The following is a 17,684-nucleotide window of genomic DNA, read 5'->3' as shown; positions in this document are numbered from 1 at the left end:
ATAATAAAAGGAAACTGCTGGGCGTCCCCGGGGATCTGATTCCCAGCCCCGGGTCCCCGAGTCGTCGGATCAACCATTTTGACGATTAGATTTGCATGTAGCAAAAAACATCTCCGACAGCAAAAAATTACCCCCGGCAGCAAATGACTGAAGCAAAAAACGGTTCGTTCAGAAAAAAATTAAAAAAGACTGGGCTTGCCGGAGACCTCACCGGAAACCACGTAGCAAACATATTATGTACATGTAGCAAAACCGCAAATAAATTGTAGTAATTTTTTTTATTCATATGCTGCAAATCCTCTAAGACATCAACGGAGACATCGCCTACAGCCAGCAGCAACGCCGTCCGAGGTTGCAGCAACTTCGTTCGTCCAACGCCCTATGCCTATGGTAGCAAAAAATCCACCCGCCGCCGGTAGTAATGTCGGACACCTTAAATAGCAAAATCGGCCTTCGCAGGTAGCAACGCCGCAGGCCTAAGGCAGCAAACCTCCTAATGAAGCAGAGGAGCACGAGATGAAGGCGACGCTGGTAGCATCGGTGGCGACCGCCTGTAGCATCGACGCCCTCGGCTGGTAGCACTAGTGAAAGCCACTAGTAGCATCCCAAAAAATGGGTTACACAGCGAGCGTGCGTCGACCGCCGGTAGCAAGGGTGCCCACGGCAGGCAGCACTTCCACCGACGGGAGGCAGCAACGACGCCCTCGATGGCGGCACCTACGCCCATGGCGCGCAGCGACGACGGCCATCGGTAGTGGCTGCAGGGGAGGAGGTCGGTGAAGAGGGCGGCCGTAGAGGAGGCAGAGCTTGATGTAGCGACGGAGCAGGCCGTGGGGGCGGACGAGGGTGCATACGACCCATCGGTGGTCGTCGGGTCGGAGGTAGTGGGTCCAGCCGGAACTCCGCGATGAGGTCGACTTCCCTTGATGGCATCGAAGCAGAGAAGCACGTACGGCCATGGGCCGCGGCGGCGAGGCGCAATACACCTCTCCTATTCACCGAGCCTAACGCGTGGCGGTGGCGGACGGCCATGGGCCGCGGCGGCGAGGCGCAGGACGCCTCTCCTATTCGTCGAGCCTGACGTGTGGCGGCGGCGGATGGCCATGGGTCGCGGCGGCGGACGGCCATGGGTCGCGGCGGCGAGGCGCATGATGCTGGTGGCGGCCGCCGGCCGAGCATCGTCGCTCGGTCGATAGAGCGTGCAGCAGCAGCGCCATTAATCGCGGCGGCCCGTCATCGTTTCCAGGGAGAAGAAAGAGTGGAGGAGGAAAGACGCGTGAGGATAAGGGTGGGCCCCAGCGGGACACGCGGCACGCAGCGAAGGCGGAGGTTGCAAACGGTCCGTCCTCCGGGGGAACACGATCATTTTCCATAATAAAAGGGCTCCATTGGAAAGCAATATTGGGAGAGAAAAAAATCTCTGAATGTGTTTGGATGTAGTGAATTGGGCCTGACATTGAATTAGACTGAGAATTCCAAACCCAACATTAAAAAGAATTGGCTACCAAATTCAAATTCTATTGCTTGGATACCTAATTCCAATTCCTGTTTGAAAGTACAACCCATGGAATTTGATAATTTGTTGAGAAGACAACAACACATTTAAAAGCATGTATATATCACAAAAGAAGATTCAGCTCTTATTAATTGATGTTGAGCTCGGAGGAGAAATAAACAGAGAAACAAAAGTTCTCTGTTTAGGCGAGCGATAGGGGCAGGCCGAATTGGGCGAGCGACAAATGGGCATGCCATCGGGAAGAGGGCAAAAGGCCTACAAAGCCCTCCACCGTTGTTCCCCAACCCCTCGTCAACCTAGGGTTTGGGCAGGGTAATAGCGGGCGGGCTCTCGCTCCAGAATGAGGGGAGGGCGGGTTAGCAAGGTAGGGAAGAGGACGGGAGCTCACCGCACCGTTGACGGCTACCTCAAGGACGTGGACGGGATGTATTCGTTGCTCGGGGAAGCTTTGCGGACGGGCGTTGTCTGCGGAGAACAAGAGGAAGGCGCATTCGATAGAGAAGTAGCGGCGGGCGGAGGAGGCTCACCGCCTCGGGTGGAGTTGCGAGAGGTAGGGGAAAGTTCTCTCAATACCGCTTTGACTAATCAAGCGAATACGGACCTCCGACCCTCCGAATTGGATCATCGAACAAAACTACTTCGCGGGTGCGAACGTGGAATTTGGCTCTGTTTCCATCATGTAATTATAAGTGCATCCAAGCGGTGGAATCAGAATCCCAAATTCCAATTCCTAAATTCCAAACCTAATTCTATGCATCCAAACATAGTGTAATATTTCAACACCCTTACCTAAGGTAGCTTGGCTCAATTTTGACACAAGTAGGTATTCCCTCCATACATAAAAGAATAGATTTATGTAAATTTACATATATCTATACACTATTAGTAGGTTTCTTTCTCTCTTTTTTTTGTAGAAAAGGCATAAGGCCATATATTGCCTGAAGAGCTCTTACAAAAATAAGAAATAACACATAAATCCTCGAAACTATTAGCACCATCTTCCTTATGCATCTGATGTGTATCATTGCCGCCTATGGACCTCGGCTTAGCAACGCTAGTACCAAGGAAAGCATGAAAATGCAGCGCTTGTAGAAGCAGGGAAGTTTTCGATGAAGATCAAAGGACGTTGTTGACAATGATCTTGAGATATCACCATCCCGTAGAAGCTAGTACCAAAGTGTGCCGGGAGATTATCCCAACTCTGGCTAGACAAAGATATGGCACACAAAACTCATAGTTCTCCAATGGATTTGTACCTGGTTGAGCTTCATTAGATGGAGACGAAACTTGAGGACACCAATATGATGCAACATTATTCCTTCTGTGGGCTGCGCCCGCTGTACATAGATGTAAATCACGTCAGACCTAATACATGACGATCGACATCAATCTCCAGCCCGCCGATGCCACTCTAAGGAACGACAACGATCTTAGTCAAGCTGGATGACCTTCATTCTCATCGCCGCTGAGGCCCCTACACGAGACACTAAGACCTAGAAGGACCTTATGGAATCGGACACACCGATCTGCAGTTCCCTGCCCTCCCTTCGTCATAGCGGTCATACAGGGTAAGAGAGACAGAGGCAGCGCTGGTGGCTGAGGGGAGAATTTTATCGCCTCCAGGCCACGTCTTGCTGAAACCCTAGAATAATGCTTCGCGGAGTCTAGGTAAGACAAGTAGATTTGTTTCGAAAGGGCAGCCCATGTCCTTCATTGATTGATGCATGGAAAATTCTTTATTATTACTTCCCTCGTCTCAAAATATATGGCGCTCTTGATTTTCGCTGATCAGTACTTAAAACTTCAGCATGTACTTGTAATATGTTAAAATAGTATAAAGATATATTAAGTAAGATGATCTTTGCAAGACAAATGCAACAATATTGTCTATACATTCCCAATTCAAATGCAAGACAAATACAGGACTCGTGTTGAGTACAAAGACAAAGGAAAGAATGTGCTAGCGGGCAAGTGAAAGAAAACCTAGAGGCGGTGGCGGTGCGATCTTGCTATCTGGTTTCGCATGCACATCCGAAGCTAAGGGGTTGCTCACATAAGTGCCATTTTCATGGCTAGTTATTTAGGACTAGAGTGAGCCGCGAAGATAATTTAAGAGTGCAAGGCAAGCATTTGACAAGTACAAGGAGTCATGTGAGTTTCTCTCACGACAACAAATGCAATTTCTGTATTAAACTCTTTAGTATGGTCTAGACAATGATCTTACATAGGATGTAGTGCTCTAATATATTGGATGCAAAGGAACTTCACAACAGTTGTATATATATAGTACTATGCAGACTAGAGACATGTTTTCTTTTCTGAACTGATGTGTTGTTTTTGTTGTCGTGCATATTACTCCATGCACTCTTGCTGGAGTATATATAGGTTTTTTCTATTTAATAGATCAACAAAACAGAAATACAGATAAGAGCAATACGCAATAACTTAATTCTAAGAAATATTATATTACTGTTGTCAGAAATCTAACGAATTCATTCCAAACAAAATATTAGGGGTAAATGAAATAACTTGCAAAACTAGAAGCACATATATTATATAAAGGTCTAGAACTAGCAAACTCACATAATAAATGCTATGACAACCTAACCGCACGTACTCACACAATGTGCTCAAGACTACAGTCCAATAATTCTAAGATGTATTGACAAAATCTTATGTATCTAGCTTTTGGTAGTATGTAATGCCAACATTAATATGTATCTATATTTTGGTTGTGCAAGTATATATCTTCTGGAAATGCACTTTTGCTCCCAGGTGTATATGCTCACTTTACCCAAAAAACGAATTCCAAAATATGAAAAATTCAGAGAAAAAATTTATCTCGTATATCACCACATTCTATGTCATCACTTATAGTTTCATAGTAAAATAATATTTTTTTGGCCTGAAAAGACAAATAAATTCCTAGTAAAAAGCCTTATTTTAGCATTGTTTTTTTAATCTTTTTGCACAAGCCACATAACAACTCGTTTTTTTCCGGAAACGACTTCATGAACACGTATGACATTATGACGTTGAGATGTACGCGTAATTTTTTTAATTTCTTAATAACTTTAAAGTGTATTTTAAATAAAGGGAGAATATGCACCCATGAGCAAAAGCACCATGTCCTATATCTTCTTCTTATTTTAACATTAAGTACAATGCAAATGCCCTATCACACACACAACATTAAATACAATGCAAATGCCCTAACATCGGAGGCTCGTAGTCTGAAGATATATTGAAGAAAGTCATATGTATATATGTCTATCTTTTAACTGGTGTTGTAGATGAGCAACGGCAACTATCGGTTGTTTGCATATGCATATATCTTCTTCTTCTCATAAAAATATTGAGTATACATAGACGCGCATACACATTGATAACGTCTACTAAAATAGTGTACTCGTGTAGCTTCAAGATATATTTTGTTTTCACAAACTGAATCAAAGTCCATTTACACCAAACATTAGAGGCAAGCGAAAATAACTTCGAGATCTTGAACAACATAACTAAAAAAAGTAAAATATAAATATAAACTTGGAGCATCAATGTTGAGTACAACATTACCGCACACGCTCACACAAATGTGTTGAAGGCTCAAGTTGTATAGTTTCAAGATATATTGACAAACTCATATGTATCTAACTTTTGGTTGTATATGCCAACAAGGGAAACACTTATTTTGGTTGTACTCTGCCAACAATGATATGTGTCTTTTTTGGCCTGTCCATATATATCTTCTTCTTTTAAAATTTAGTATCATACAAGCACACACTCACATAACGGCTTGAAGACCGAAGTCAAGTACCTTCAAGATATATTGAAAAAGTCATATGTATTTATCTTATATTTCATTATTCATGTGAACAATGATGTTTATATTTTATCTCTACGCATTCATTTTTTTCTTTTCATAAAAATACCGCGTACATTGTGCACATATGCAAACATACACATTCACACTAAAAGTGGATTCATGTAGCTTCAAGATATATTGACAAAGTCATAGACATTTATCTCTTTTTTCGAAATAGGAGCATCGCCCCAGTCTCTGCATCCAAAGGATGCACACAACTTTTCTTTATTAAATTATTCACAAAGCCTTACAAGGGAGATACAAAGATCAATTTGAAGCCACCTTTTCAACAACAACTCGCTATGCCTACAAGAGCGATGAAGGGGGTGACCATGAACATGACAATTACCCTGACAATACACCAACGCACATCATCTAAAACTGAATGCCTTCCCAAGCCGCCCATTGGCGGGTGAGAAGCACAACCAGTCAAGCGGACCCTGAGCGCACGCCAGTACACACGCCACAGAAATTGCTACCGCCGCCTTCCTCGCACCCACCTTCGAGAGGGATCACCGCATTGACCTTGCCAGACTTGTCGTCGATATCACCATGACGCCAGACAGCTCCACCATCCTGCACGCGTCCAGCAGTCCGCGCCCATCTTCAATACCCTGCAGCTCCACGTCGCCGAGAATCATCGACGTCAACGTGGTAGATGAACACTACTCCACCAAGATCCACCTCCATCCAGTCACTGCTCCAAAAACGATGCCCCTAGAGGTAGAACGACGCAGGAAGCACCGTCATCATCCGATCCGGGATACCCGGATCTAGGGTTTCCCCTGGAGCGGCATGAGTGAGTAGCCGCAAACTGCGATGACGATGCCTTCAAGAAGGAAGCGACGCTTAACGCCGCCATCCCCTGCCAATCGTGACACTGTTTTCACCAACAACCGCGAGTCCCCAACTTGGCAAGAGCAAGCGGAGAGGCCAACAAAGATGATGCTTTTGTAAGGGAACGACGCCAATAGCCGCCGCCATCATCCGCCAAGAACGATGTCAAGGCGCGGTTTTCACCGGTGGCCCCTTCACCGCTAGCTCGTCGTCGACTAGATCTTCATCGCCGGAGTAGACAGATCTCGTGATCCGCCACCCCAACAACCAGCTGACCTCCTCTGGCGAAGAAGGAAGCCACCACCACCAAATCTGGATCAGATCCCGGGCGCCCTCTGTGACTCAGAGATAGCCAAGAGGAAACCCTGCAACCGCCGAAGGTCGGCAGCGCCGCCGCCCGCCGAGGCCCAAAGGGCTCGGGGCCAATGACTACCACGAACGTTGTCGATGTGTGATCTCCCCAGTCGCTGCCATCTCGGATCGTTGCCGTTTGAAAGGAGTGGAGGTACACCGCCGCACCCCGATCGCCAGGATGAGGAAGGCCGCCGCCGCGCCGCAGGAGCTTTGCCCGACGACGCTCCGGGCAGCGACGGCCGAAAGGAGACCGCGCAGAGGAGGGCTAGGGAAGGGAGGAAGGGGCTTGACATTTATCTCTTAGCTCTGCAGAATCCTAAATTAATTGTGCTTTTGTAGGCTTCGTGCCATTCAACATGAAAATTTTACTTAAAGGCCAACGAGCGAAGTAATTGTTACTAATCTTGGAGATTTATGTAACAATGTTACTAGTACATAGTTTTTGAACCCACAGAACATGAACTCAAACCACACGCTGACATGATGATTAGAGAGCCAACTAGCTTGCATGGCGCCTATAAACGAATTAACCTGATGATCGATAGGTTGATCACTCAATCTGATGTTGACGACGTATAAACGGTGCACGTGCACTCAATCACAACATCTACACACCATAGTCGTGTAGCTCCAAGATACTCTCTCGGTCCTTAAATAAGTATACGTTATGACATGTCTTAAGTCAAACGTTATTTAGTTCGATCAACTTTTTAGGAAAAAATGGCAGCATTTATGGCACAAAATTAATATGGACACATTCATCTTGATATGTAGTTTAATAATTTAGTAGTTTAGTAGTTCAATGTCACATAAGTTGCTATTTTCATGTAAAAAATCGGATTTGCTGGAAATCAGGCGTCTGATACTTAATAAGTTTAAGTTGAGCGCTTGGAGCTTCGTATTTTGTGCTTATAGATTCGTGCTCTGACTTTTAGGCTGTTTGTGTGTTTGTGTTGTTGTTGGTCCGACGCATAAGCGAGCTGACTTGTTTTTTGCGGGCCTCGCGAAGTGGGCTTGTGGAGTGGGCTCGTGGTGACGGTTCCTATCTACAAGACGTCTTTCTCTCTCCCACGGAACTGCTGACGCTGCGCATTCTAGTTGCGCGTGTGTTGCAAACGACATATTTCTAGCTGCATATGGGTTGCAACTGAGATTTTTTTCGATTACTTGCAACTGATATGTTTTTCCAATTGCATGAGCGTTGCAACTGAGATTTTCCAGTTGGGCATATGTTGAAACTAAGAATTTTCAGATACATGTGGGTTGCAACTGAGATTTTTCCAGTTACGTCTGCGTCGAAACTAAGAATTTCCACTTACATGTGGGTTGCAACTGATATTTTTTTTTCCAATTGCATGAGTGTTGCAACTGAGATTTTTCTAGTTGCGCATATATTGCAACTAAGAATTTTCACATACATATGGGTTGCAACTGAGATTTTTCCAGTTACACATGCGTCAGATTTGCTGGAAATCAGGCAACTTAATAAGTTTAAGTTGAGCGCTTGGAGCTTCGTATTTTGTGCTTATAGATTCGTGCTCTGACTTTTGGGTTGTTTGTATGTTTGTGTTGTTGTTGCTCCGACGCGTAAGCGGGCTGACATGTTTATTGCGGGCCTCGTGGAGTGGGCTTGTGGAGTGGGCTCGTGGTGACGGTTCTATCTACAAGGCAACTTTCTCTCTCCCACGGAACCGCTTACGCTGCGCATTCTAGTTGCGCGTGTGTTGCAAACGATGTATTTCCAACTGCACGTGGGTTGCAACTGAGATTTTTTCGATTACTTGCAACTGATATTTTTTTTCCAACCTGTTGGGCATATGTTGAAACTAAGAATTTCCACGTACATGTAGGTTGCAACTGAGATTTTTCCAGTTACACATGCGTCGCAACTAAGAATTTTCCACTTACATGTGGGTTGCAACTGAGTATTTTCCAATTACACGTAAATTGCTACTAAAAAAATTCTTATGTCTTAAATGGCTGCACATATTATTTTTTCTAGTGAAAAATGTGAACGCACAAAACTGGATGCCAAAACTAAAATAGTACAACTGATGTCAGCGACTCAGACTTATTAAGTCTCAGGCGACTGATCTCTAGGCGCTCCCTAAAAAAATCGGTCAAATTTAAAAATGTTTCACTTCCAAAAAAGGAAAACGTACACATGACTGAAGGAGTATATTTCTACACTACTTAAAAAGAAGGAACGTGTTCCGTATTCTGCCATCGACCACTACGACTAACTTTCGTCGTCCTTCGTCGCGCTGGCTCCCGCACAAATGGGCCAAGCCCAACAAATCCGTTTCTAAGCACCACTACCTCGCCTCCTTTTAGGGTTTGGCGTCGACTACCACGTGTCCGCCTCCGTCGCCAGGACCTCGCCCGCCGCCCCTCTACCTGCCCCGCCTCTGCACGAGCTCGGCCAGGACAGGAGATCGCCCTGGCCGACCGCAGTTTGGCGAGGCCAGGCTCGCCCAGGCCGGCCTCCTCGCACGAAGAGACGACCAAGGAACCACACGCTCAAGGACTCGCGTCCCCTCCCCCATCGTCCTCCTTCGTGCTGCCACGCTCTAGCATCACCTACACCGTTGCCTCCGCAAGATAGACACCGCCGCCTCGGCGCCACCCGTCAGACCACGAGGCCTCCAGCGTCGAATTCCTCGGCTCGTTCCTACAGTAGCGCGGAGAAGGAGGCCGGCCCTCCCTTTCTCGTGGAGCCGCGGGTCGCGGAGGACAGGGGCCAGGTCGGGGCGGCGCCGATCGCTCGAGTTCCTTGTATTGGATCCGCCGATGCACCCGATGGAGAAGAAAGCTAGGACGGCCACGACGTTCGTGGCGATGAGGAGCGAATCGAGCGGCTGCGTGGGCGTGGCCCACGCCGCCCTGGCACGCGTTTGAAAACGCCAAGCGTGGCGTGGGACGGGGCGAACGTCGGCCTCGAGCCGGAGGCGGACGGCTACAACGGGTGTGGCGGCAAAGAGGAGCACGGTTTGCCGGTGATGCGCATGGTCCGCGGCGTGCACGCCCTGGAGCAGCTAGGTCAGCACCGATCTCAACATCATGCTTTCACCGGCGCGGATTCCCTGACCCGTACACGATCTGCAGCACCGCCATGGTGCCCCGCACGGACCACACCGCGGCGATGATACTCATGCTGGAGCCCAACGAAGCATGGCGCACACATACTCTTCTTTATGTTCTATCCTGCCATGCCCTGCCTGCATCCTGTTCAGTTGCCTGCAGGTGTTCGCTGAAATGCTTTAGCTCTTGTCCAGGTATGGTCTACTGTCTACTTATAATCACAATGAAATCAGCCTGCACTTGGCCCATTTAACATTGCAATCTCTTCTTTATCAGTGGATGACGGCAGGCTGCGACATCGAGCAATCAAAGATGCCAGCATGAAGAAGAGCCTGCAGCTCTGGATCAACCTCACCTGCAATGGGCAAGTTCTATGTTTCCTATGAACTCAACAATCATCTTCTTGAACAGCTTCATTAGTACATGGCAATGAACAATCACTCAATATTTCTTTTCATACTTGGTAAGATGGCATCCATATAAAACCAAGAAATTTTATGGTGCAATTTTGTGTATCCTTCATTCTCAAAGTGTATCAGCTTAAGCACTTACTATTGTTTACTGAAAATCTGCTGAGATAAGTCCTGATTGTTATTCATGTCAGTGTCGTCATGTGTCGAAAAAGCATCCGAGAAAGAGAGGCGTTGTGGAGAGGAGCGAAAAAGAACGACAGGGATAAGAAACAGCGGGTAATTTTTCGACGCCTATCTCTGTTTTTCAATTGGATAGTAGTATTTTATATATTTCATTTATTTTCTTGACTATTCCCCTGCGCCTGTTTGGTCTTAGTTTTGTTTTATATTATTTTTGACACTTACCAACTTTTACCCGTAGTTTATATCCTTCCAGACCATAAAAATTTTCCTTTAGTTTACAGGCAACGGTAGTTTGATTATTTCCATATGAAATAATTGAAGGTTATGAGGCATATTTAACTATGAACATCATCGAACAAACCACAAGTCAGGAGACAAGACGGAGACTGGAGAATGATAAAACAGAAGTTTTTATGGCACTCCAAGTGTGTTAGACAACCCCTCGTCCAGAGCTCCATTCCCACCCCGCCATGGAGGCCGGCCTGGAATTAGCCTGATGAGTCCACTAGGTACACCCAATTTGATAGTCCAGTTTTTGTACATAGTGCTCCAGTTCATGATGTCTATGTACCTACTGTTGATATTGAACATATTTCGTTTTTGTGATTAATTGCCTCATGTGGATGCTCAAAAAAAGTGCGGGGAACATGTTCGTGGATGCCTATTCTAAGTGGAACCCAGAAGGACAAAAACCTATTACGTGCTATCAGCCTTCCTGATGACCACACTATCTATAATCTTTTGGGCTACAAGCACTATTTTGCACTCAGCACCGTCTACACTATTAGATACTCTGCAATAATCTTTGCAACCTGTCTACATCGTTACAACCTTATAAAAATGTTCTAATATATCTGAAATATGAAAGTTCGAACCGCCATAGCATTATGTATGCTATTACCAAATCTGTTGATGGTCTTTTGTTTGGTCAAGCCACCAGTTAATCCTGCGTCATATCATTGTTATCATTTTGAGCAGATCCTTGCTGGGAGATGGGTCAGATTTCTCACCCTTGCAGATTTTTTCAGCTGTACTTATGCAAAAGAGAGGCCACCCCTGATTATATTTAGTGGGGTATTACTGTATAGCTAGACACTATGGGCGTGTATAATATATTTCCCTGTCTACTATGCACTGCCTTTTCCAGTGTTACTTCTGAAATTTTATGCTGTGAGTTTGTTGCTGTACTGAAAATTGTAAAAATGTTTGGCAATTCCAGTGTTACTTCTAAAATTGTTTACCTTTTGGAAGCCTTAAATTACATATCATTTTCCTGTACTTTTCTCAGGGTTCATCGGAGATGGACTTCTTCAGGATGCTAACAGATACAAAATTTAGGAAGTCATCAACAAAGGGAAGTTATAGTGTTGTTTGTTCAGATATTGACCAATATACTAGCGACAATGTTGCAATCAAGAAAATGCACAATACCTGTGAGACTTATTTGATGCTGCATGGATCCTCGGTGAGATTATATTACTATGGCTATTTAGACATCCTGATATAATTGGGATCATCTATATATACATCCATAAAGGAGTTACTTAAAGGATATTAATGTTTTCTTTGAGCCGATGGATACAGACCCCACCAATGCAACGTCAATCTGACATTACCACAGAGGACCATCAATTCTTTCTCTACCAGATCCTTCGCGCTCTGGAATATATTTATAATGGTATGCTACTTTTCTTTTTCCAATTGAAATCTGAGTTAGTGTATGATTTTCCATTACTGTGTTATAATCTTTCTTAAGTACCCAGAGTTAGTTATTTGTTAATACTGTAACCACTATTGATGCCTTGTTGCGTTCCATTGGGTGCGTACACAATGTAGAGTATTGTGCTCACACATAAGTTTCAGAGTAGTATCAGGTGCTAACTCGATAACCAAGGCCACCATATTTATTGAAAATTGTCCTTTGTCCTCCATGAATAATGTATCTGTGTTAATAATTTTTGCTGGCTATTGAGTTCCATCAGACATGAAGCACATTTGGCTCTCCGGGCGCAAGAACTTTTGTAGTTTGTATTTTCCTTTTTACCCAGAGTCTATGATGCCATGTTCTGCAATTTGTTTTTTTGACCAATAAATATCACATATTTGCACGGTTAAAATATTTTCTTCGGTGATCTCATGGCACTACAATTTCGTTTTATGATCAGGTAGTCAGGAATTTCACTACAAGTTTGATGATCTGGGGTGATAATAAATTAATAATTACGGAGACTTCCCTTTAACTTTGTTGCTAACACTTAAGTTGCAATGTTTAGGTTGACTACAGTTCATATTGTTTCTAAAAATTATTGGGGAAAGTACTGGTAGTTCATATTTTTTGGGAACCAAAGTGCACCATTCAATTGTTGTCGTTCCATTTTTATTAGAAATTGGCATTTGAGTTTTGAAGTTAAGTGATTCTCGAGTCTTGCGCTGTTCATGTTCTTGTCAAAAATCATTGTAACACGATCAGTGCTTCCAAAAGAGAACACATTAATTGTCAAATAATATTTTTTGGAACCATTGGTTATTTACCCTCAATCCTGAAAAGATATGAGTTATCTTGTTATTTTGCAGTCTTGCAGTCAAGTCAAGTTTATGTACCTCTTTATTTTTAGTCCCACTCTGTATGTTGTTTGTCTTCTGCGAAATGGAAGTTGCATCTCTACTGGGAAGACATCAAATACGTATTCAAATCCATTGCCATGTGTTTAGAAAACTAATGGCATGGCTGTGCAAATTGTAGAAGGTAGAAGCTATATAATCCGTCTAATATTGTCAGGATTAATTGTGTGAAATGCAGGAACAGGATGATTGTTATGTTTCTTCGTAGTTGGGATTGCGATCTTTATTTCTTCGTGATATCACAGTTTGATTTACTGATTGTAGTTGGTCAAGCGTTAATATTGGTCAGACCATTCAGTTGGTGTCTATGTAATGGCGGAATGACAATAGAGGTGAAGCCGAGTTAAGTAGCCGTTGGTAAAGGAGAAGGATGATTATGTGAGTAAGAGAGAGATACTGTGTGATGCCGTACCGATAGTAGAGGTGAAGCTAAGCTAATGAGAAGGATGATTATGTGAGTAAGAGATAGAAAGATTGTGGGATGGAAAGTCTCTTGTGTGTTATTTCCTCCACACAAATGCAGAACAGCTTGCATTGAATGCACGCACTCCACCACACAAATAAAGGAGCAGACCAGCCTAGGTTGAGTTAAGAGTTTCCGGAGATGGCGCTCTTTCAGTAGGCAATGAGATAAATGTTAGATTTTCTTTGATCCAGCTAGCATTAGAATTATATTAGGATTTTAAACATTATGCTTTCTTTTAATAAATTTAAAATCTTCTAATATCTTTTTCATGACTATTTTTAATTGATTATTTTGAAAAATTTATCATTTTCTCAACAAATTGCATCATACAAATTGCGTAATGACTCTGTGGTGTGTGGATGTTTAAACTTGACGAAATATAGGACGAGATATACTTTCTTAATATTTTTGAACATGTCTTTACTTAGGTAATAGGATACTTATTCCGTACGAAATTATGATTGTAAAAAAAAGCTCTGCCTACTACTTATTACTACTCTTCGATCCAAATTAATTGATTTTATTTCGTTTAAGTGGAGTCAATTAATTTTGATAAGAGGGAGTACTATTTGTCAAATTCGTATGCCATATTCAAAGACAATGTTTATTGCATTCGAGCTAAAAAAGATTGAAAATGAAAATAATTACATAACTAAAATTTAAACAGATGTCGCTTGTTTGTGGGTCGTGCATCGCATGGCCATATAACTTATTTAAGTAGCTTATTAAACCACACATAGGTAAAATTAAAAAATAAAACAATTTGATTGAAGACAAGTAGGATTCCAACGACATGTGTTATTATATTTATGAATATTAAAGTATTGTTTGGATTAATCAGAAAAGAATTATTCCTTCAATTATGATGGTCCAAAATACTGGTGTGGAACTTACCGCCGAAGAAGTAACAAGAAGACCTAGAACATGAAACCATGCAGATGCACTACACTGATATCTTTTATTGGGTTCGGTATTATCATTTTGTAGCTCATTATGATATCCTGATTTGTTTTAAATTTTCACATTGAGTTGTAAATTGACAAATAAAATTTGAGAACCCGTTGCAACGCACGGGCATTGTACTAGTATATTCTAAAAAAGGAAAATTACATTAGGGTCGTATTTTTTTCCTTTTCATTTTTTTAAATACTGGGTAGAATGTAGACACGCAGGCTTGTACAGCGAAATGGAGTCGCATTTATATGTCTATCTGTAATTAAGTTGTCTATACATAGATGGGTATATAGATTGGCATGATTTGCTTTCTGGTATGTCTTCCCAAATCGCAATGATACTCCCTCCGACATATCTAGCAAACTTGAGTTAATTAATTTGGATCGGATGGAGCATTAAAATAGTGTCTGCAGTCGAATAGATCATAGACAAATTTTAGGGTTGATGATCACTACATGACAGATAGTGGACTTCTAGTTCTGGACAATAGTAAATTAATGAATTTAGTGAAAGGATGGGAAATCAAGTAATTGTAGGCCACAATAAAACATCAGCCACCGTGGTAAAATCCATGAATTTATGGACATGCATTCCCCATTTAAAGACTTGATTAAAACTCAGTATGCGTCGTGATTTTCCACATGAATTTATTACTCTAAAGATTGGCCTCCTCCTCCTCCACCATCTGATGAACAACCTGGAGGGATTCTTCGACTGGCAGATGCGACGATGGATGACCCTGTTAGAGACGATATGGAGACTGATGAATGATGTTGTTTGGTTGGCCTCTTATGATAAAGTTGCTGTTGTTGATAGTCCTTCCCCTGGCGCTGGTGGTTCTTGATCACAACGATCCCAGAAAAGCTTTATGTAGTTTGTTGATAGTTTGTACTAGTGATCTGGCTGGTAGCCGTTCGTGGTGCACGTTTTGGCTATCGGGTTCTAAAACTGTTTCCTTATGTAATAGGGCTCTCTCTCTCTTAAAAACGCAGTCGGCGGCGATCCCCTCCCCCCGCTTTTTTCTGCTTTAGTCTCTTAGATGTTTCTGAACATACTTGCTTGTATGCTGTTTTTTGTTATCTCCATGGTAATGAAAATCAACCCAATGAGGGGTCGCTTGGAGAAACTCTAAAGATTGGCGAACAACACAGTTGGCACTAATCTTTGAGGGTTTATGTTTACCGTGTCAATCGTTCTACGGAACTAGACAGATATTCAACGGATCAGGAATGCAAAACGCACATCAATATGGGGATTGGGAAATGTGCAGTAGCGCTTGTGGCTTTGGCCTTTTGATTTTTTTCCTTTTTATATTCTTTAAATTATAAAATATTTCGCTTGATTTTTTTGCAGGTCACTCAAAAATAACAAATAGAATAGGGGAAAAATAGCTTGGAATATTTTTTGCAATTTAAAATTTAAAATTATTTTAAAATTCAAAATAAATACTTGAAATATGTATATACGTAATGACATAAAAAATCTAAAATATTTTTCTCAAATTCTAGTTGTTATGTTTAAGTGATCTGCAAAATTTCAAGTTCAAAGATTGTTTGGTGTGAGATACAAAAATGAAAAGTTGTTTGAGAGGGAGAAAAAAAGCTAACACGAATCTTGATGCAAAATAGACGGTAGTATATGGGTGTGTGTTGAGAACCTGCTTTAAAAGTTCACTCTCGGATCTATGGGGATTACAAAGCTACCTAACTGGCGGGCGTGCAAGCTAATTAACAAGCTAATGATTGATCCGGCAGGTCGAACAGGCGATCAGAAGTTGACAATGGATCGGTAGGTGTGGCCGGGCTGCCAGCCGGCGGGGATGACGTTGCTGGCGACGAGCTTCCTGCCGGAGCTGGAGGTGAGGCGTATCGAGATGGGCGCCTGCAGGGTGGAGCCCGAGTTGTACTTCCAGACAGCGCCCCACGACTGCTGCATCTGCGCCCAGCCGCCGCCGCTCTGCTGGAGCTCGACCGCCGACAGGTCGCCGTCGCCGGCCTCGTCCTCCACGAGAAACGCGAGGTAGTTGGGGTTGGAGCCAGCGTCCACCTTGAAGGCGATGTCCGTCCCGCGCCAGTTGCACGGCACCCTGCATGCCCGCCAAGAAATCAAACAGATCAGAACGCTAATTAGCCGATCAATCAAACGAAGATGAGTGTGTCCCCAAGCTAGTTTGCCTACCGGTTGTACAGGACTTTGAGGACGCCGACGTTGCGGAGGTTGTCGGCCTGACCGGGCTTGGCCAAAGCCCCGAAGGCCCTCCCGCTAAGGTCGAAGTGGGCGGCCTCGGCCAGGCACGGCCCGCCCGGGCACTGGTCGGTGACGACCACGGTCACTGGTCTGTCGGAGCAGGCGGCATTGCCGACGCATCTCACCTGGTAGCAAGAGCCGCAGCCCTTGCCGTTCTTGTAGATGGAAGGGCCGCCTGCCGTGACCATGGCGGAGAACGGCGGCTGCTCCACGTCGCCCTGGTATCCGCACGCACCACCTGCAGCTCGCATCCATCCATAAATCGTGGCGTCACTACTCATGTGTTCCGATGTTCGGTGGACTACTATATACGCGTCATGCATCGTCATGGATGCAGGATGCGCATGTATGCGTCCATATGTAGACGGCTATATGCACACGTACGTACCGTCGGTGCCGGCTCCGTTGCGTGGGCCGTACCACGTCGCGCCGCCATTTGTCCAGCCGGAGACGCTGAGGGGATGGAGCATGAGCAGGCAGCTGATGGCCAGAGCTGCGAAGGCGACGAAGAAAGAAGAAGCCATGCTCGCGGCGTACAAGAACGGAACGAATTGGTGACAGATCAAGCGACGTGTGTTGCAAAGCGTGGACTTGGATCGACGTATATTTGTAGGCATGCAGGCATGCAGCAGGAGAGATCGTCACCGGCGGATTTAATTCCTTTTCATTTGCTGATTCGTTGGGATTTTCCTTTCATGGCCGTTGATCCGCAGGAAAGTTTTTAAGGTTGAATCCCATGATTTTTATTGAAGGCCGATTCGCAGGAGTTGCCTTAAACTAAATTGCACTTTCTCCGTTCTACCGTTCTAAAATAAGAGAAGTCTATTTTTCTAGTTGTATCATATTTCTTCCCTTAACAACACAATTTCTTACTAAAATTTAATTAATCAATATTAATTGCTAGGGCTAATAATAAGAAATAACGATTGCCTTCTCTAAGATGACGTGAAGAGCTAAAGGAAGATGCACATTCTCTACCATTGTACATGCCCTCAATGCGTAGATACATCCACAACTAAACTTTTTTCTTTGACCCGGGAAACCGTAGAGGCCTCTCTACAGTAACCTAGAAAAAGTTGCGATACTTATTTTAAAACATAAGGAGTACGTTACTAGTAGAAAACAGACCTTTCGTCAGGCCCATTGGTC

General features: G+C 43.9%; 1 protein-coding gene across 1 annotated transcript; it reads right to left on the bottom strand.

The window, feature by feature from the left end:
* Positions 1 to 16,055: 16,055 nt before the first annotated feature.
* On the bottom strand, positions 16,056 to 17,059 carry LOC124658031 (putative expansin-B14). Its single transcript, XM_047196479.1, has 3 exons — positions 16,924 to 17,059; positions 16,467 to 16,773; positions 16,056 to 16,374 (listed from the first exon to the last, which is right to left on the bottom strand). The coding sequence occupies exons 1-3, from the start codon at positions 17,057 to 17,059 to the stop codon at positions 16,056 to 16,058; spliced, it is 762 nt and encodes a 253-aa protein (XP_047052435.1).
* Between the last annotated feature and the right edge of the window lie 625 nt (positions 17,060 to 17,684).

Source organism: Lolium rigidum, chromosome 5 (genome assembly GCF_022539505.1).
Source record: "Lolium rigidum isolate FL_2022 chromosome 5, APGP_CSIRO_Lrig_0.1, whole genome shotgun sequence".
NCBI classification, from domain to species: Eukaryota; Viridiplantae; Streptophyta; class Magnoliopsida; order Poales; family Poaceae; genus Lolium; species Lolium rigidum.
Note: the sequence above shows the minus strand (reverse complement) of the source record. Positions and strands in the feature narration are given on the sequence as shown.